The following is a 21,783-nucleotide window of genomic DNA, read 5'->3' as shown; positions in this document are numbered from 1 at the left end:
GTTCAGGCTTCCCACTGTTTGTTTACCATTCATCAGATCCAGGATGAAGCAGAGTTTATCGGGCGTATGGAAGGCATAGGTCATACAGACAATGAAAGGACAATCCTAGAGTGGAAAAACAAAAGTTTACAAGAAAAGCAAGAGCCCTCCTGGGCAGCACTTTTTCCACTGAGCACCGCCTAGAGTTTTCTTTCCACACCCAGCCCTGAGCCTCAGCGCTGAGTGCAGACTTGCCCGGTGACTTGACCAGTCAGGCTAAATGGGTCAGGTTATGTGGTAACGTTGAGAGATGCAGCATTAATACCTGGAACAGATGAACTCAGAGGTCTTCCCCGCTGAGATTCAATCAGCCACATTTTTTGAAATTCAGTCATTCATTCACACAGAACAGGTCAGAGGTACAGAGGCTGTGAGAGAATTCACCAGAGTGGGGAGCAGAACAGGCAGATCGAGGAAGTCCACTGCTGAAGGGAGCAGCAGGCGGGTCAGGAGAGGTCTGCCGGGCCACGTGGGTCAGTCCCGGGCCAGGGATCAAACTAGCACTGAAGCAGCCCAAGGCCAGCTTTGCAGTGCTGTGCTCCAACCTGCTGCGCCACCAGGGAGGGCCTGGGTCAGATACAATTTCTAAAAATTCAGATTCTACAGAAAATTTACTGCCTTGCTAGTCTTTTTGTTGTTGTTGTTGGTCTACATTTTGGTTCTGATTTGTCAAATATCTATTTCAAACTCTGGTCCTGGAGGTGAAAGAACCATATTACTAGGGGAGATGTCATCTGTATTACTGCTTTGAACTAAGAATACAGTTAGCCTTTGAACGTGGGAATATACACCATGATCAGGGATTAAATGAGTGTATTTAACCTTGAAAATGTCAAGTTTCCCTATGGTAAGCTATAGCTTCCATGCAGTCTTAATTAAGATGAAAATGGACAAGCTGACTCTAAAATGTATAGGGCATATAAACAGCCAAAAAAGCTTCAGATACCCTGGAAAGAAAGCAAAGCTGGAAAGCTTAAAGTGCCAGACACTGACTTACAAAGCAGGCCCCATGGTGTAATGGTTAGTACTCTGGACTTTGACTTAGAAAGCAACAGTAATTCAGATAGGGTATTACCTCAGAGACAGCAAAGAGATATTGGAACAAGAATCCTGATACAGATCCACACACAAGTAGCCATTTGATTTGTGACAGACACACCCAAAGCAGGGATAAAGGATGATACCTGTGACAAGCAGTGGGACTCCGATACAAAAAATTATGAAACTGACCTTTACCTCACATCACAGACTACAGTCAACTCCAGGTAGATATAGATTTAAATATGAAAGGTAGAGTGTTGGGAGAAAAAAAGAGAGACTATCTTCATGATCTCTAGGGTAATTAAAAATTTCTTACACAGGTCACAAAATACACTAACAACACAAATATTGATAAACTAGGACAGGAGAAAAGTACTTGCAATTCACAAACACATGCTGAACTCATATTAGAGCTCGAACAATTCAATGTAGAAAAAGGCAAATAATCCAAAATGGCCAGAAAATAAGAAGGATAATTAAGTGGAACACTTCACATAAGATGAGCCAACCGGTTCACAAGCCTAGCCTATGAACAGAGATAGAAATTAAAATCACAAGTGCCATTACTAAAATGTACAGGAATGGTTAAAATTTAAAAGACTGAAAAAAACAGAAGTTGGAAAGGTCTGGTGTAAATAGGACTTTCATACATGGCACAACCACTTCCACAAGCTGGCAGGTCCTGCTGACCCCACAGCCCAGCTTTTCCACTCCGGGATTCAAACTTACAGCAATCTGCACTTACATGCCCCAAGAGGACTCGTGAGGATGTTCCCCATAGCACGAATTAAACAGCCCAAACCAGAAAATAAGCCAAATTTCTATCAAGAGTAGAAAGAGACCATAACTGTTTACACATGGAATGCCACAGAGGAGGGGCCCGCAGGTCCTCTCTACAAAGGTCTTCACAGTGAATATTTTAGGCTCTCAGGCCCCATACAGTCTCTTTCATGCGTCTCCTTTGTTTATTTTCTTTACAACCTCTTACAAGTAGCTCAGCCATTCTTAGTGCATGGCTGCACACAGGAAGATCACAGGCCAGCCTAAGACATGGGCCTTCTGTAGCCTAGGACTTGTGTTCAGTTCAGAACCACCTGGCGCCGTGTGCAAACCCAGAGGTGAGTGTACAAGCAACCCTGGACGAGAGAGACACACAGCAGCAGGCAAAGGGAACAGGGTTCAAGCACAGGCACAGCTACACCGCGGTGTAGAAATCTGGATGACGCCAGGAGGCTTCTGGGACACCAGCACATTGCTCCCTTTTGATCCGGGCCCTGGATTCCTGCATGTGTTCCCTCATGAAAACTCACCAGTGCTATGCTAATCTACAACCAGGTCTAATTCGAGGCTTTTTATCAGTGTGCACTTTGCCACTGAACTGATTCTAATAAAAAGAAATAAATGGCATGGAACATACAATTATGCTTTCTTAACAGAAATAAAGAATTACTAAATTTGGCAGAAAATATTCAAGTTTTGACAGAAAAACTTGTCAACAGAATTCACACTGTTTAAACTTCTATTATTAAAGGCTTACAGATAAATTTGAGTTCAACACATTCCTACATATTAACGATTCATGAATTTGAACTCAATTTCCATAAATCTTCCAGAGGAAATTATTCCAGAATGAACTACAAAGTTCCTTCTGTGGTTACCTTAGACTCCTGCTGACATGGTACTAGTCGAGACTGCAAGATCTATTATAACAGCACTATCCTTTGTCTATTAAACGCTACTATTTGGCCTTCCTGGGTGGCACAACCACTTGGTGGTTGGTGGGAGTGTCGGGTGAGGGAGGGGCGTCTTCCCGTGTGAACCCACCTGTTTCAGCAGACCTTTCCAGATGCCTTGGCCAATTCTGGTCTAAATGCCATGTCCTTCCTTAACAGGGGTGCCCACATTACACTGGCTCCTGACCTGAGGAATAACTCACCTGGAGAACAGAGAACCCAGTGGTCCACAAACTTAATTGAAGCAAGGTCTTTCTCAGTTTGGACAGCAGCTCTGCTCCCCTCCCCAAGGGGACAAACAGACCCTTCCAGGGGGTGTTTCTGAGTGGGATGGCGTACGGCCCTTCTAGTGACGACCCCACAATAAAGACAGATAATTTAATACTCAGGAAGTCGACACATAAAATGTAGCCCTAGAAATATTAGCCATCTGAGTATGGAGAACCCTGAAAAAGAAAATCACTACTTTTCATCAAGAAAATGAAAACCCAAACCCCAGAGAGACACCACCTCACACCTGTGAGAACGGCCAACCTCAAGAAGACCCCAAACAAGTGTTAGTGAGGATGTGGAGAGAAAAGAACCCTTGCCCACTGTTGGTGGGAGTGTCGGGGCTCCAGCCCCTATGGAAAACAGCAATCAGGCTCCTCAAAATGGTAAGAAAGATCCACAATGCCACTCCTAGGCAATCACCTGAAGAACGCAGACAGCAATGGCAAGGACGCAAGCGCCCTGTTTATTGTCTTGGTGTTCACCACGCCAAGCCCCTGTGGACTGTGGGGAGCAGAGCGGGGGTCTGAGCTCATGGCACTGCCCAACCCCCACACAACACAGGTGCTGTGTCACTTGCCGTCAGTTAGGAGAAAGACAGATTTTGGAAGGGTTCACCCGACTGTGGGATACAGAAACAAAAGGAAGAGTCACACAACACCAAACCCTAGAAGGGGGGAAGATGAAGTGCAAACAGGGAGAGGGGCTGGCGGACCGCGGTGGAGGACTAAGCGTGTCCTGGTGTGCTGGTGTGTCACACACACCTGAGGAGGTGTGGCCCTGTATTTTGAATCATATATAGTGTACTCAACAAATTTTACCTTAATACAAATAGTCATGAATTAAAGAAATACAAGTAGCCATCACACAATGAAAAAGACAAACACACAAAGAATCACCTGGTCCAACTTCTTCACTTTTAAAAGACAAGGAAATTAAGGCCCTCAAAGGGGAATGACTCACCCGAGGCCACAAAGAGATCTGATAGCTAGCCAAAATCCAAACCTCAGGTCCTATGACCCTCTCTTGAGCTCTAAGTTCTGCTACTTATAAAAGCAAAGTTTCTGTGGCAACGGAAAATAACAGCTCAGGTGGAGAGAGAAGATGAGGTCGTTGCACTTACGGAACTCACTGGCTGCAGGCTCTCAAGGTGCTAAGCAGATGCCTCACGCAGACTCAGTGGACTGGACACTGACCAACAGGGAGAACGGGCGGCAGCCTGGTGATGCTGAGCCCAGTGCCGAAGGTGATTCTGGCGAAGCTGGCCTGCCTGGCTTCACCACAAAGGAAAGGTAGACAAGAGCGAATGGGATTTTTCAGGTTGACGGTTAAATAAAGTTCCTCAGCAAGGGCCTGTCTTCCTTGATTTTCTATTGGCAGTGAGCAAGACTGCTCGCAAGTAAACTCCCAGAATGGCGTTAAAATGGTGCACGGAGGCTTTCTTTAAGAAAAGCCTGTGAGCACAGCCAGGGCAACCTTCTCAAACTGCGAGGCTGCACGTGTTATCTCCCTGCGTCCAGTGTTTGGTCCCCGACAGCTGCAAGCCTTTTCTCTGAATCCTCAACACCGGCCCAGAGGCCTGGTCTGGCCTCCACCTGCCTCACTCCCTCCAGCCTCCTCCTGTGCCACTTTACACCAATCTGCCAGGCCCAGAGGTTCCGGCCACCCCGAGTCCTGGTGTGCACGGGACTCAGACACGCCGGCACCCCCAGAACAGAGGCCTCCCTGCACCCCCTCCACCCCCCCCACACACACACAGCAGGTGCCTTCCAAGCACGCCTGCCCGCCTCGCTCCACTCTCCACACACGTGCAGACCACACACACAGTTCTGGGACTGTCTGCATCAACACCACCTCCTCCCACTCTACTCAGGTCTCACACTAAGCAAGGCACAGTCAAGCTCTGCCGCCCCCCCTGTGGCAGAGTGCCTGGCACCATCTGGACACCCCAGTCTGCTTCAAGGATGAAGGGCTGAACACAAACGGCCCCGCTCACGGCAGAGCTCGCTGTCTCCCAGCTGTGCGCACACGGACCTTGGCTCCCGCGCGCAGACGCCCCTTCCCCGTCCACGGGTTACAGCATAAAACTGGAAACAGTACTTCTACTGTCTCTCTGGGGGGGACTTCTATTGTCTCTCTGGGATATTGAGTTTGAGACTGGAAGGGAACAAGAATCCAGCATGAAACTGTGACTGCGCTATCTTAGGAAATCATGTTGATACAGGCCGGTCTAAAGCTTAACCTCATGAGGCCGTTTTAAACCAAAGATCAATTTTTTAAAAATCTATAATAGTCTTTGATTAGCAAAAGCAATTTCAAATAGCCATGCTATAATTCTTTCCGTTAAATTAATGTATTTGTAAGTTAAAAAAAAAAAAAAAGCACAGCTTTGATATTTGAGCAAAAATTAGGTCAAAGCAGGAGGATGACACACTCCAAACTGTCACACATTCCCTCGGTAGACCAGTGACTAGCCATAACACTCCTTGCTTGCAATCCCTCTCACCGGAGTAAAATATAAAAATGATGCATGAACACTGTACAGATGTTTCTGCAACATCCCCAGATTTTCCCCGTAGATGCTTGTGATAACAAAGATCCAATACTTTTGGGAGAACTCATTAAGAACCAGCATTTTAGTAACCACTTAAATCTGTAGCACATATACATGTCTAAATTTTAACACACAGCAATTTCCAATAGAAATGGGAAGTAAATGCCTTTCACATGGATTCCAATGCTGCGAGCAGGTTGCTCGTTTTCCATTTCAGCCAGGAATGAGTTCACACACAGGTCTGGCTCACATCTGAAATGAGGACCATCCATATGTTGGGCAGCAGAGGGACACAATTAGCAATTATAATTTCTATGTTTTTTTATTTGTTCCAGTTGAGCTAAATTATCATATTCTTTTGCTTAACTAGCAAACAGCCCCTCTAGAGTCACTTAAAATTAATGCTAGAATAATATAAACCACACCACCGTAAGTGAAGGCAGTTAAGCCAGAGTGCTGCTATGGCAACTCGGCGATGCAGGGCGCTGGGGCTCACAAGCAGGGGTGCAGGCCATTCACAGACCTTGGGCCAGGACTGCTGTCCAGGCGCTTGCTCACCGTGAGAGGAAGTTCTAGATCCACCATTGAAATCTGATTCCTGTGGGCCTGCTGGCCCAGGGGTCAGTCTCAGCACTATTACCTCTCTGTCCTGAGTTCTATCCCCAGCCATGGAGCTGATCACATGGTGCGGCAGACCTCTCCTGTCTCCCCACTGCTCCCCTCAGCAGTGGATGTCAGCCAATTTGCCTGCTCTGCTCCCTACTCTGAGAAGATTCTGGTGAATCTTCTCACCCCTCCCCCAACCCCCTCCCCATCCACCCATCTCTGGCCTGTATTCCATTCTTCTATGTAAAAACAAATACATAAATTTTAAAAAGTGGTCCCTTCACATCTTTGGGTGAAGATGACTTTACTGAGAACTCAGCTGTGCTGTAGGGGAACCTGCCCCATATCTATGTACGAACCATCCTGGCTGAGCGGTAAGGACTGACTGCTCATGTGAGCTATACAACTCAGGCTCAAGCCTCCTTCTAGACCCCACTTCCCTGGCCGCTTCCGACGCTGGCTGGCTGGCCTGCTGGTGTGCGCAGGCACTCGGGAGCCTGAGCTCTGCTCTTACCGGATGTATCTTCTCACACATCTACACAGATAAAGTAAGAGCTAAGGTTTAGAGCCTGGGTAACACCACTGACAGAAAAAGAATTCAAAATGGGAATCTATTTTCAAAGTAAAGATGGCACAGATTAAGAGTCTGTTTTCACACATGTTGAGCTAAAACACAACAGCTTGACATACACGTGAAATGTCCAGGGGGCAGAAACACAGAGTTGGAAACAGACACGGGGAAAGCCCACAGCAGGCCAGTTAGCAAGGTGAGAAAGTCGCCTTTGCCTGGGGACAGCCCCCACAGGGCCGTTCAGATTTGATTAACGAAACTCACTTCCTTTCTGTTTACTTATGAAAGCTGTGAGTTACTTTTCCTTCTCTGGGTTAGTTCCTCTCAGTCAAGCACTTAATTCTTTACTCAAAAGACTTGTTCCTGTTGATGACTCTGTGATTATTTTCTGCCAGAAGGAAGCCATCAACAGGCACTAAAGGGAGAAGTCCCGGGCACAGAATGATGGTGGCTAGCACTTCCTGCTCCCACATTAGACAGGCAAGCTTTGGATCACACACTTACACTAACTTAGTGCTGCTGCTCCTTGCTGCAAATTCTAACCCACTCCAGAACAGGCTAGCCCCAGAATTTGCCAGGGGAAAAAAGCCTGTATTTTAAATACACTGTCCTGATATAAACACACACACACACACACACACACACACACAATGCTCAAAATAGAATACTCACCCCTGTGCTCACAAGAGACAACATAATCCTTTCATTTAAGGCTAAGGTTTCTCCTTGTTTCATCTTGATCCTCTTCTTATCTAGACATTTCATTGCATACCTAGGAACAAACATTATTTAAAGATCTACTCTGAGGAAATATCTTTACCGAGTCAAACACTACACATCATAGTGGGGACTTTCCAAAGGCTGGACAGGCAGTGTTTAAACAAACCAAAATGGCACCCAATGCCATACAAAATTTCTTTTTAATTTTGCAACTATTAATGGCAAAAATCAGCACCCCATTCAAGGCAATGGAGACCCCCTATGCTGTAGTATGGGAGCACACAGGGAGCACAGTGTGGAGAGAGGCACGTAACCTAGTTGGGGAGAGCTTGAGAAACTCCACCTCAGCCAAGCGGTCAAGACTGATGTGTATGAGAAAGCAGGTGAGGAATATGCCCTGAGGTGCATGATGGTGTTTCACCATCTGGTGTTTTACTTCTGGGATCTTCTCCCCAAAACTCACAGCCCCACTCTAACCAGGAGAAAAGCATCAGACAACCCTAACTGAAAGACACTCTACAATGCACTTGGTAGGTTTGCCTCAGAGCTGCCCAGGCCATCAAAAACCAGGAAAGTCTGGAAGATCACCATAGCCTACAGGAGCTTAAGGAGACATCCTGAAAAAAAAAATGTAATGTGGGATCCGGGAGAAAAGGGTCACTGGGTGAAAACAAAATAAATCTGAGAAAAGACTTCAGTTAATAATAATGTTTCTGTGAGTTCATTTGTTGTAAGATGAGGACACTGGGTGTGGGGTTCATGGGAACTCCCTATACTATTTCTGCACCTCACCTATGAAACTAAAACTATCCTTTCCAAAATGAAAGGCTATTTTAAAAATCAAGCAATAATGAAGATATTTCCAGCATTACATGCATAGACATCCCGATTAAATAAGAGCATCAAGTAGACAACTCTTAACAAGAGCAGTGGAGTAAGTCTCGCATGTCTGCTGACCAGCACCTGTCTCAAGGGGTGTGTGTATGTATGATACTTAGCATTTTAGAAATGTGGATCTAGAAAAGGTCAAGATTTTACAGGAGTGCACAGGGTGTAAAACACTTAAAACAGAGTATAACAAAATGGGAAGGAAAAATGTTCAAGAAAATTCTATAAGATGTTACTTTATTGATCGCCTTAATCTTTATAAGTAAATCACTGTATTTGAGTAATAAAAGGAAACAGTTGACGACTTAAGATTCTCAAAAACCTGGAGCAAACTCATAAACATGGAAATATAGACGTGTTATTTGGCATATCTATTATCACAGTTTAAGGGCAGCACTATACATATTGTTAGCAAGACAACAGAAAACTGAAAGGAAAAGTTTGAGAAAGGTTTCAGGGGCTTGAAAATTCTTTATGTGACCCTAAATGCCCACCGATGGACTACATCTTGATGCTGGACACATAGTGGGGCTAGCTACTGGACTGTGCCAGACACACTCCCAACTGGTCATGACGTGTGTTACAGCCAAGCAGAGACAATGTTCAAATATGCACTTTTCTAGGAGTTCTTTATAATAAATACATTGAGGCAAATTAGCTTACCTATGGAGATCAAACATGAGGACACAGGAAGTGATGTACTCTTTAAACACTCATCCTTATAATGATGAATCCCCAAAATGCTCCATACCTCCCAAGACGGTGTTTCATAAAGCCTTCCCACCACCAAGCAGGAAGGTTCACACGTGGACCTTGACTGAGAACACCTGCGCCCACCCAGGCGGGCCCCAGGCCAGAGCTCAGTGCAGACTGGGGCCTAGGAAAGACACACGGAGGCGTGTCCTGAGCTCTGACGCTTTCTGGCTGTGACTACTGGTCAGAGTCTCCAGAGAGAAGGCCATTTACCACACAAGGGCTCCTTGGGGGAGTGAGTATAGGAAGAAACAAGTTGGTATTATTTACTTTTACAACATCACACAACGGGTACACTTTCTCAATACCTGGGCAAGCTCAGATTATGCTGTCAGGCACATTTGGGCACTATAGTAAGTGACAAGCGGAGTGCATCGCTTGGGCTCAAAAAGCCCACTGTGCGGGAACAGAGCGGGGCGGGGGATTTCATAAGGGCTTCTGTTGATGAATGCTCGCTATGGGGCAGGCAGTGTTCCAAGTCCTCTATAATGTGCTACCATACTGAACTCTTACAACAAGGTCAGCACTTGTGTTTTCCCTGCTTTATGGATGAGGATATGAAGGCTCAGAGAGAGCAGGCTGTCCAGGCCAGAAAGTGGGAGCGGACTCGGACGCCAGGCCCCACACTCTGGATGACGAGGTGAGCCTGCCACTGCGTTCATCTTGTATGGGGTCCTCCCAAAGCAAGGAGAAAAGGAATGGGCACACATTAGCCAAGATTAATTTCAGGCCCCAAATAATAAACCTCAGGTCAACCGCAGGACCCACTGGACAGCAGAAAGGCCTGTCTGGCAAAACAGCCCAGTCCCGCAAAGGAACCAAGCAGAAGCTGAGGGATGATTTGTCGGCAATGCTGGAGGGGCACAGGTTTCTGCACCAAGTGGCCCTGGTAATCCCTTCTTATACCGCATGATTTAATAAACCAAACTTCACAGACACAGGCTGCCCACTGTTCTAACGTACCTGTCGCTTAATCAAACGTGTGCGTAAGGGTCTATCAAATCCTCTATTTCCATTTTCATTTACTTTCAGAAATCTGTTCATGTAAACTGCTTCCAAATTAAAAATATTTCCCCCTACTCCACCCCAGATAATTTTCCAGAAGACCCTTACTCCTGGCTCGTGTATTCAATTGCCTCACATCAACCTCCCATAAGAAGAGTGCGTGAGTGAAGGACCCCACCACTTGCTTCCATCATAACAGAGCATCCTTTTTGCCAGCACCCAACTGCTCACCTGGAGAACCAACATTTGGAATGCCACCTCACCGCCAGCTGCTCACACAAAGTCACAGGCCCACACTACATCACTGTTTAGAAGTGATGTCCAGCAAGGTGTGTAAATATGATGCCCCATCTTCCTTACCACTGGACCCCGAACTCCTCACCCTGGCTGATCCAGGGTGACTGATGCAAGACAAAATTCCTGGTCAATTTCCCGCTTAGCCCTAAGAGTGGAGGCCCCAGGATTTTTGTTCACATAATGCTTGACAAAATGTGCCTCTTTCTTTGTTAAGCAAATTACTTCAAGAGCAAGATCATGGGCTTTTTTTACATGTCTATGTAGGGATTTTCTTTGGATGTAAACATAAAACCCTCTGAGTATTCCCAGCAAAATACAAAAGCTTACAGAAGCTTACATTTTTCCAGTGTCTGCTTTCCTGCAACCATAGACTTCACCAAATCCTCCTCGCCCAATGATCCTATGTACGCTGAAATCATTCATGGTCAACTGCGAGTTTAAAATACAAAATGAAAACACAAACTGCATTAAACTGTACTGTAAAAGATTTTTCGTCATACACAACACACACTGTTACTAAAACAACAATTCTGATACATGGGTCTGCCCCTTTCAAACAGGGTGGGCGGGACTTGCCAGAGCTTCCTTCTGCTCTGCCTCCAAAATACACCAACAGGAAGCAAGAGGGACAGGACAGACTAGCAGTCAAGTTTGATTGTGTTCTCGGTCTCATCAATCTTAGATTACAAAACAGATACCTTGGAGACCGGTGACTGTCAAGCTTGTAGCCAAAATGCAAAGCAACCTCCGCTATTCTGAGGCGGCTTCCAGTTTGTGAACAATTCAGCAATTTCAGGAGCTGTCATGATGGGAAAATACATCCACATCGGGAATGCCTGTGTTTTCATAGTAGTGAGCCATATGACCAGAAAAGCTAACAGATGCTGGCCATGTGAATTTTTTATCGATCACATCAGTGAATGGAGAAGACTCGTGCTGGGCATGTGAGCATGAAACAAGGCTGAGTGTTGGTGGAGCAGATACAGGCGCTTTATTCATAAGCACTCGCCTTCTGCCCGTAACATCGCAGTAATGCCCCCTTTCTGAGGAGCTCTAACAACGTGAGACAGTGCGAAGGCAAACAGAACCCTCCGTCCATGGACAACAGCAAATTTCTACTAGTTTACAGATCCTGGCAAGTGAAGGGTCAGATTCTTGAAGACTTGCCCCAGACAGCTCCTAAACAGCCAAGTTGGGCATTTGGCCCACAGGCTTCACAAGCAACACCCAGAGGACCTAAGGATAGCAGGTCTGCTGAAGGACACAAGCGAGAGGGAGAGCCACAGATATGCGGTGCTGAACTGTGTCACAGCCTTTGCTCCTAAGTCCTTCCAGGAAATGTGATGGAAAGGGGAAGGAGGAAAGGGAAAGGAAACTTCTCTCCCAGGGGTGCTGTGCAAGTAAAACAATGCCCCCACCACAAAAGCTCCAGTTATTAATTATTTCTTCCCGTTGCAGACCTATATGAAGGAAGAGAAGTTGTACAAAGAAATGTGCAGTTTAGAAGCAAAGTTTATGTCCTGGAATTGCAGATGTGACACCCAAAGGCAGGGCAGCAGAGGCGTGCCGGCGGAGAACGGTCTGAGCTGGAGGCTGCTTTCACTGCTCTCAAGGTAGCTCTAAAACAAGATGGAAACCTGGGGGAGTGGAAGATGTCATCATTTTTATTACATGATCACACTGTACACAAAAAATAGAAAGGGAACTTTACCAGGAAGGCAAAAGACAAGCATCTAAAACAGCTTTTCTTAAATAAATAATACATCCTAAATCCAGAATGAAAAAAGAGAATTAAAACTCAAATGGCTTGCAATCGGGAATGGGAGGAGGAATCTTTCGTACGCAGAGTTGGCAGGGCGGTGGTCCAGGCAGGCGAGACCCTGGGAGCACGCGCCACAAGTATTTTCTCATGATGTTAAACCAGAGGAAGTTTTTATTTAAAGAAAGAAAAAGATGATACTCACATGGATATTTAACTCCACGTTTTTCCACTGACAAAATCTAGTGAACTTATCACTGAAAGAGAATATAAATAATTATTTGAAAACTGAAATACCAGATCCCCTGGGTCCACAGAACAACGTGATAAGATAAACTAGAGATGTGGCTTCTCAAATGGAAGCGAGTTTTTTAAAAACTTTTTTCACAGCTCACTCTTTTTAGTGTTTGTGGCTTTACTTTATGACATCACTGAAAGACTTCAAGTGTTTCCTTTACTTGGATGTCATGACAACATTTTAACCTGAATTAGCAGTGTCCCATAGAAGAATAACATGAGCCATATGTGTAATTGAGTTTTAATTAGATTCTATTTAACCTTTAACCCTATATATCAAAAACATTTTCATGTACTCAATATAAAGTTATTAACGAGATAGTCTGTAGTCTTGTTTTAATATGAAGTCTTTAGAATCTGGTATAAATTTTGCATTTATAACACCCTCTGATTCAGACTAGTTGCATTTCAAATGCTCGACAGCCGCATGTGGTGAGTGGCTACCACACTGGTCAGGGCAGCTATGAGTAAAAGAGTCATGTTTACAAATGACTATAAGGGAATCAAGCACTGAAACAGCACATGTCATGCCAGGCCTGGGTCAGGCACTCCTCCAAACAACTGCTGGTTCCCGTTTCACAGCTGGGATGACCAAGTCCTGCTGGGTTGGAACTCCAATCATGTACTGCCCTCAGGATAGAAAGAGAGCACAGGAGAGAAACCCACAGGCTATAATCAGGTGGTACAGTAAGTCATACTGTGTGGGTATGCACCTATAATTCAACAACGATGTGTTTTGTTATCCATATAGAAAAACATGTATCCCATATCTATCTTAAAAAGACAACCTGCCTTCAAGGTTTGAAAATTTAAAATTTTTCAAAAGAAATATATTCTAGGTTGAATATTCCTTAAAAGCAAAGAATGTTCTTGGTAAATGATGACTCCTGTTTAATCCCTGACATGATCCCTCATAGAGACACAATATTCAGTTCTCTTAATAAATGGATGAATGGGGCTTTCCTGGTGGCATAAGGGTTGAGTCTCAGTTTACCACTATGGCCTAAATTCAATCCCAGCCAGGGAGCTGACCCACACGGCACAGCAAACCTCTCCAGTCTTGCCTACTACTCCCTTATGCAGTGTATTTCAGTAAATCTGCCTGTTCGGCTCTCCACTCTCTCTGGGGACTCTTCTTACCCCTGCCCCCCCACCTCTGGCCTACACCCTAGTTCTTCTACGCAAAAATTTAAAAATAAGACATTAAAAGCACAAGAAAATGAAGTTATCTATATTTGTAAAAAATGAATGAAGAAGAGAAAGGAAATAAGAAAAAAGAAGACTGGAGGGAGGAGGGAAGGTGAGAGAGGAAGTGGAAAGGAGAGAGTCCTTAGGAAATGCAATTCTGCATAATTGGCTTTGTAACAGGATACCTAAAGATATTCAAATATCTCAGTTCCCAGGAAGGTTCTCTTAATATGACTCATAGTTATCTTTAAAAAATATTTCTGGGGCCTCCCTGGTGGTACAGGGGTTACAGTCAGCACTACACAGCTACTGGCTGCCACTGTAGCCTAAATTTGATCCCTAGCCAGGGAGGTGACCCACAGATGTCTCCTGTCTGGACTGCCCCTCAGCAGTACATTTCAGTAGATCTGCCTGTTCTGCTCCCCGCTCTGTCTCTGGTGAATCCTCTCACCCCCTGCACCTCTGGCCTGTACCCTAATTCTTACATGCATAAACAAATAAATCTTTAAAACAGTAAATAAATTAAAAAATATATTTCTGAGGTTAATAGTCAAATTGGAAATCAACAGCAAAGAATTCTTTGTAAGTACAACCATCTCTTTTCAATGAATAAAAAATGTTTTATTGATCCTCTGAATATCTCTATGAGGTTGATGAAATAAAATTATATTTTGAGAGTTTCTGAGAGTCATTCCAAATAGCTTTTTCAAAGTATAGTGAGTGCAAAGGCAAACCACGCTGGGGTGTATGCACTCTGCATTTATAAATCCACGGCTGTGAAGTTCCCTTGTGCTGGACTACATTGCCCTTATGTTGGAGTCCAGAGTTTCAATAAAGGGCAGAGAACTGGAACATTTTACAAATTTGCAAACTAGCTAGGTGTGGAGGGGTGTTAACAACCAGGGAAATGTTTTCTTAGTCACAGGTCTAGGAGCATGAACTCCATGTACTCTGTCCATGTACCTGTCCCGCAAAGCCACTTTTCTGGGGAGAGGATTATTAACCTCTTCCCTGAGAAAAGAATATCCTCAAAACACATTGCATCCATTGACTATGACCCGGTATAACAAGTTCTTCTTTGGGAAGTACAGATGGTCCCTGAGTGTCCAGGTTCAGTTGAGTATCCACAGGAGCCCCTGAGTGCTTTTCTTAGTGAAGACCTAGTTAGCCAAGTGAGCACTTCTTGACAGAAAGTGAAGCAGGGCCTGGGCAATCCACGTCTTCTGATAGCCAGAGCCCTTGCAAACAGCTTAAAAGTGACCCAGAGGACAGATCAGAGGCTAAAGACACAAACATGACTGGTGCAGTATGGGTGGGTTGGGGGTAAGCTTTTTTGTGGACTATGACTTCCGAGTCTGGCTTGTGGTCCCTGAGCAGCTGGAGTTTACGGCCTGAACATAGCCCAGAAGATGAACTGCCTCCTTCAGGGATTCAGTCCCACCTGAGACAGCCATGTACTTGGCCTGGTTGGGCAGGGGGACTGGAAGGAGGGTTGGAGAAAAGGGAGAAAGGAGCCCTGTTCTGTTGAAGACATTCCCTTTCTGACTGATCACAAAGAGTTCATATAAATCAACAAAAACAAACAAATGATCCAGTCAAGAAATGGGCAGAAGAACTTAAAAGACACTTCTCCAAAGAAAAATTGCAAATGGCCAACAGGCATTTGAAAAAAAAAATGTTCAACATCCTTATAATCAAGGAAATGTAAATCAAAACCACAATGAGATACTACCTCACACCAGTGAGAATGACACATTTCAAGAAAATTAGCAACAAAAAATGTTGGTGGGGATGTGGTGAAAAAGGAACTCTGCTACATTGTTGGTGGGAGTACAAACTGGTACAACCACTATGGAAAGCTGTATGAAGATTCCTCAGACTACTAAAAATGGAGCTACCATATGACCCAGCAATTTCACTCCTAGGGATCTACCCAAAGGGCACATAAACATTAACTTAAAAGGATATGTGCACCTCTGTGTTTACTGCAGCACTACTTACAATAGGAAAAAACTGTAAACAACCCAAATGTCTCAGAGTAGATAACTGGATCAAGAAGATGTGATACATATACACAATGCAATACTACTCAGCAATCAAAAAAGATACTCTTGCCATTCGCAGCAAGAAAGATATCCCTGCCACTCTCAGCAACATGGAGCTGGAAGGGGTGACTCAGTAAAACAAGTCAGAAGGAAAAAGAAAAATATCAAATGGTTTCCCTTATAGGAGGAATGTAAGAGAACCAAATAAAACTAAGGGAAAAAGTTATATTGTCATTACAACACAAAACACAACACAACAAAGACAAACAGACAATTATAAATCAGAGATATCCTACAGGGAAGGGGAGAGAAAGGGATTGAAGGAGGGAGGGAGGAATGTGGGAGGGTTATGGTGATAAAGCCTGGCTAAGTGGGGGAGGTGGAGAGAAAACATTATTTTAAAATGAACAATAATGTAAGTAGATCTAGTAATGAATAAATTTTTAAAAAGACTTTCCCTTTCTTATCAGACTGCAATGCAGCTGCAAGCAGACAGTCTTAAATGGGAGACCTATAGAAAGCCTGGGTGGGCCTGAGGTGGGAAGGCAGCACCCTCAAAACCAAAACTAACCTCTTGGTCTGACAGTGGATTTTTTTTAAAAATTCTGACTTCAGGATGTTTTAGCATGAAATGAAACAAGAAAGAATAAAATAAATACAGACTGTATAGTGAGCGCATTCACATGAGATGGCTGTGCTTCGGGGACCCAGCGTGCAGTGTGCCAGCGGCCTCACTGACAGGTCTTGAGACAGGAACACGAACGGCTAACTCAGTGGGACAAAACACTAACTTGGAAAGTTTACTGTTGGCGAGCACTTTAAGGAACACCTGCCCCAATTTTCATTACCATCCCCACCTCTTCTCCCTCCCCCCTCCCCTCGAGCATCCCCCCAGCACCAACCCCCAGCCCCAGGGGTTGCAGAAGCAATAGATTGATCCAACTGTTGTGAAAAGTCAGACTTAGACTCCACAGCACTGGGCCTGGTTCTGAACCAACAACCCACCCATCCCCTCAGTTTGATTCAGTTGCTTTCTGGCAAATTTCTGCACCTATTCAGAGAAGTATAGTCATAAATATGAATATTAGTTTTCCAAAGTACTGATTCTACTCCAGGATAAAATTATCTTGAACTCTTGAAGATTTACAACACAACATTTTGGGTTTGTGTGTGTGTGTGAGGTTTTTTTAAAAAAATTATTTCTGTCAATGTGCAGAAAAAAGCTGCCAAGAAACAGCATTTGTTCTTAAAGGGCACTTACTGAACAGCTGCAGGCTGCTCCAGCAGGAGACACATCAGCATGTCAATTGTCTCAAAATTTGCTCAGTTTCTGGGGAAAAGTCCATTCAGTGTGAATGCAGATTCAGTTTCAAAAGTCTGACTCCACTGGTGCATTATCACAGAGTAGTACTCAGCATACTCAAAAAAAGACTGCTGGGTACCCAACAAGCTTTGAGCTGAAACTTTTAAGGCATCACTGAATTTTCTTTAAAGTGACAAACACATTTTATAACCTGAGCTATTCAAAGGAACATAATTGATACACAGTAATTGTGTGTGTGTGTGTGTGTGTGTGTGTGTGTGTGTAAAGCAAAGACATCTGCCTATATTCAGTGTTCTACTACATAAAGAATCCAGGGCTATCTTATCTTGCTTTGGGGGATATGGTTTCAAAGTTCAAACAAATGAATTAGACAAATTAGAGAGTCATGCTTGCATTAGTAAAGGTAGCCGCTTAAGTTACTTCTAATAACGAGACTGCTTAGTCTACTTAAACCTTAGTCTATTTGAAGTTGAAAAACTAAAGGTCTGAGGAACTTTAAAATACGCAAATCCTATGTTATAACATTAACTGTTAAGGCAATGGTCTAACACAAAGCCTGTCACACAATACAAAAAACACTTGCTGAATGAACAAATTAAAACATGGTTTAAGGAACAGCACGTCTTATAAAATGAGTTATTCCTACAGAGCATACCATTTTACATACAAAGTTTCATACCTTTCCATAAATTTTTGAAAAATGTTGCCTCGAAGACTTTCACAAATTTCTTCTATGTATGGCTGGAAAGAATGGAAAAGAAATTCCACACTGCATAAATAGGAAAGTATTAAGTAAAAAACACACACGTGGAGGAGCTTCCGAAGAGATGAGGTTCCTAATTAAGTGGCCCTCCTTACAATACCTTCTTAGCATTTGTCCCATTTCCACCAGCAGATCCATCACCACTCAAGGCCGTTCCTGGAGGCCAGGACAGGTCTGCCCCGGCTCCCCTCTCTGCTCTGTCTGCCGCTGCCGCGGCTCCTGCCGTCACAGCCATTTCTCAAGCGAGCAGCGCTCGCTCCACAGGCCTGAGCCCGCCACCCATGCAGTTGAGCAGGGTTCACACTTAGAAGTGCCCAGGACGTGGCTCAGGGCCCTGCTGTCACCATCTGGAAATTCTTAATAATTTCGGAACAAAGGGGCCCCACATTTTCATTGGTTTACTGGACCCTGAACATTATGTAGCATATCCTGTAAATTACTGTTAGCTAATTAGGTTACTGTTACCAGTTTAGTTATCAAAATTGATTTTTATAGACAAAAGTTAGGAAACCCATGAATAAAATCTTTTTAAATAACTGTTTCACTTAATGACTTCCTGCATCTTAGAACCATAGAACAAAAGGTAATCCTGACCTTCCTCTGACACTTAAGAAGACTGTGGCCTTGTAGGTAGGTGTGTTCCCCAGGTCTTTGAGCAAGTTCAGGGGCCCCTGGCTCACATGTGCTTTATTCTTCTCACGGAGAACAATCGCCTTCAATTTCATGCCACTTTGTACGTTACTAAATAAATGGCATAAACTTCCCTTTTCCATGTGATGAACTATAAATGTATCAAGTATTAATGTTTCACAATTCAGTCTAGGGTCAATTAAATAGTTTTATAAAGTATTTTAATACCCTACACTGAATGCTGCCAGTTTTAACATGTTTTGTGTCTTCACATATCACATTGAAAAAAAAAGGGCAGGCCAGTTCTGGGAATAACACAAGGCAAGTGACAAGACTAGGAAGTCTGCAGAAGTCACAGCAGCCAGACAAACAAAGGCAGTGAGACAACCACAGCTTTTCTGGAAGTCCTACTTCCTGCAGCAAGACAGGGACTCACAGCTAAGGCAGCCTCCAGGGCTTCACACAACTGTGGGTCTGCTGTGGGCATGCACTGGGACTGGTTACTACAACCAAGTGGACTTTGCTCCTGCCTTGGTAGCAGGGAAGTTCACCTAGCTCGGGAAAACTCTTTCCAGCACTCAACTCTTAAGAGTCCATGATGACATACAATCTCTACCTAAACCCAGTCCTCTAGATGCAAAAGACCAAGGATCATAAGTCTCAAGAAGTTCAAAAAGGTGAAAAGATCAAGACTGGTCCAAAGATAGAACAGATCATGAGGTCCAAGATATATGAAAAGACTAAATTTGTCACATAGAATTTCCATTTTCAAAATTATGTAGATTCATAGTTTTATATTTTATTAAGTAGTTCATACTTTTTGCTAATAAAAGATAAAGGTCAGTAGGAATTCTTAAAACAAACTAGGATAAACCACATCACAACTCAACAGAATCACAAAATACGCCAGGTAAGCAGTGCAAAAGTCAAGGTCCCACAGTGGAGCTGTAGCCAGTGCTGAAGCCAAAGAGTGTTATAGGTGGTGCCCCTGGAGGGGGTCCTGGTGAGGATAGAGCGCCCCAGGGAAAATACTGATGAAGTTCTGCATTTTGGAGTGGAGACTCTGATAAAAATATATGTAAGGGATGGCAGAAGCAGCACCCAGCATTCAGTGTTTGGGATTCAGCATTTTCAAAACCTCAGCGATTCTGGGATCAGCAGTTTTGGCCCCTCGCCATGTTGATCTTCCAGAGGGCTGTTGTGCATCTCTGAAGAACCTTGAGAGGCTTCTAGCAGCCAGCCTCAAAGAGGAAAAGTTCGAAGGCTATGCAATCAGCTGAGCAACTGAAACTGTTCCAGGCTTTGCTGCTGTTGCAGCCTGGCTGGGAAAGCAAAGACCCAGAGCCGGCGCCTCACTGAGCTGTGAGTGTGGCTGTTTGCAGCTGCTGTTTGAGTGTTTCTCAGCTGGTGCTGTGCTAGGGCATCTCAGCAGCTCCGGGGAGCAACTGCAGTTTGTTTTTTGTTGTCTTCATGAGTAAGAACATGGCCAGGAGTCTGGCTGTTGCATGCTACAGGTCTTCAGTGGTAAGATGCCATCTTAGATACTCTGTGTTTAGGAATTAAAAACACTAGACCCTGCTTTGAGTGAGATAAATTTTGGTCTCAATAACTTTTTCCCTGGTTTATTAAATAAATCCCATTATTGTTGTTCTCTGAACCTGAATAGTCTTGCAACTGTGCATGTAGATTAAAAAAAAAGCTCAGTTCCCAATAAACTATTTGGTCAGTTTTAGTGCCCCCTTGCTGTCCTGTATCAGAATCACGAGCAAACTACTTCACCTTTCTGATGCTTAGTCCCTTAATCTGTAAAATGGAATAGTCACATTTAATTTTAAGTCATGTATTGATAAAGAGTTAATAATGAAAATTTTATAAGGAACAGAACTCAATAGCAAAAATAAATAAGTACTCTGATTGTAAAGTGACAAAGGCGCCCATAGCATGGCGAAACAGAGTGGCAGAAATCAACCACTCTCCTGAAAACAAATATAAAACAATGAGCTCCTGGCAAAACCCAGACTCTTTGAGCCAGTTGTACAACACCAGGACCTCCCCAGAGAGATCAAAGGCTGGAGAACAGTTCTGTTTTCTGCAGGCACCTGGCTGCATTGAAAATGGCATCCACCTCGCCGCTGCAGACAACTCACAGCAGTTTGGACCCCAGGCCTCAGCAATCAGTGTCCTACTGCGCACCAGAGACCCTCAGGGCCCCAGAAGGGCCCTAGCAGTTCAACCCAGAAATCGATCCCACAGAGCCTGCAGGCACCTCCCAGCAGAGCAGGCCCCAGCTAGGGCCTGGCAGGGCAGTGCTCCATATTGGGAACTCTTGCCTAACCCAGGCTGAGGCTTTGAATCCCACTCCGCATGAGCTGGGCAGGCTGGAGCTCCTGGGGACAATGACTGCTCTCATCAGCATCTGCTACAGCAGACGTGCGCCCAGATAGGGGCTGCAGGAACCTCCGCCCTCCAACCCCAGTAGCCCCCGACATCCTTGCAGGAGCTCCCAGAATTCTGCCTGCTATTAATAGAGATCCAGTTGATATAAGCTGAGGGGAACCCACCCCTCCTTCTGCCCACCAGCCACAGAGTTCAAGACACCAGGTAGATGCATCCTGTAGGATAAATGAAGTCACCAGGATTTTTCTGCACTCCCACCATTAGCATCTATCATCGACACCTGTGGTCTTACATGCATGCCTGATGGTGGTACCTGGAGTGTGTGTGGACATGGGTGAGTGGGTGCACCTGAGCCAAGAGACTGAGCATGTAAGGGCAGCAGCAGAGGACAGGAGGCAAGAGGACGGTGCAGCAGATGCAGCAGAGACCAGTGAAGAGGCCACAGGAAAATGCCAGAGGTCTCAGAAAGAGTAAAGATTCACCTTGCCCCCGAAACCACCTGCCTGCCTTGTACCTGGATGCCTCACTACAAAAAGAGTAGAAAGACAATTAAAGGTCTGAAGATGCCATCGTGGGCCCCAGCACTCTCCTTTACCCATCTGCCTGCATCCATAGAGAAGCTGCACTGAACCTAGCTGGCACTACATGTCCACATGCTAGAAAGAGGGCCCAGAAGGCACGCCCAAAGGCAGGAATGGTACAGTTGCCCTAACAAACCCAAAAGCAAAAAAAAAAAAAAAAAACTACAAATATTCAAGCAAGCCCTCCTAGTAACAATGCAACATGAAAAAAAGTCAGCCTCCAGAACCCAACACTGACACAGAGGACTTCCTCTGACAGATAAGGAATTCAGAATCACTATATTACACAGCTTAAAGATATGAGAGAAAATGCAGAGAAGGA

At 44.6% G+C, this 21,783-nt stretch overlaps 1 protein-coding gene across 2 annotated transcripts in view; it reads right to left on the bottom strand.

The window, feature by feature from the left end:
* ADRBK2 (adrenergic, beta, receptor kinase 2) overlaps positions 1-21,783 on the bottom strand; it is a 99,161-nt gene that overhangs the window by 31,090 nt on the left and 46,288 nt on the right. For both annotated transcript variants that reach the window (XM_012731058.1, XM_012731060.1), the window contains 5 exons: positions 17,770-17,831; positions 12,442-12,493; positions 10,815-10,906; positions 7,487-7,586; positions 27-105 (listed from right to left, as the gene is read on the bottom strand). In XM_012731058.1, the coding sequence (XP_012586512.1) occupies positions 27-105; positions 7,487-7,586; positions 10,815-10,906; positions 12,442-12,493; positions 17,770-17,831 (385 nt within the window). The remainder of the gene's footprint in view (positions 1-26; positions 106-7,486; positions 7,587-10,814; positions 10,907-12,441; positions 12,494-17,769; positions 17,832-21,783) is intronic.

The sequence above is a fragment of the Condylura cristata genome, unplaced genomic scaffold (assembly GCF_000260355.1).
Source record: "Condylura cristata isolate star-nosed mole 26May11 unplaced genomic scaffold, ConCri1.0 scaffold00029, whole genome shotgun sequence".
Lineage (NCBI taxonomy): Eukaryota > Metazoa > Chordata > Mammalia > Eulipotyphla > Talpidae > Condylura > Condylura cristata.
This window is presented reverse-complemented; position numbering and strand designations above follow the sequence as displayed.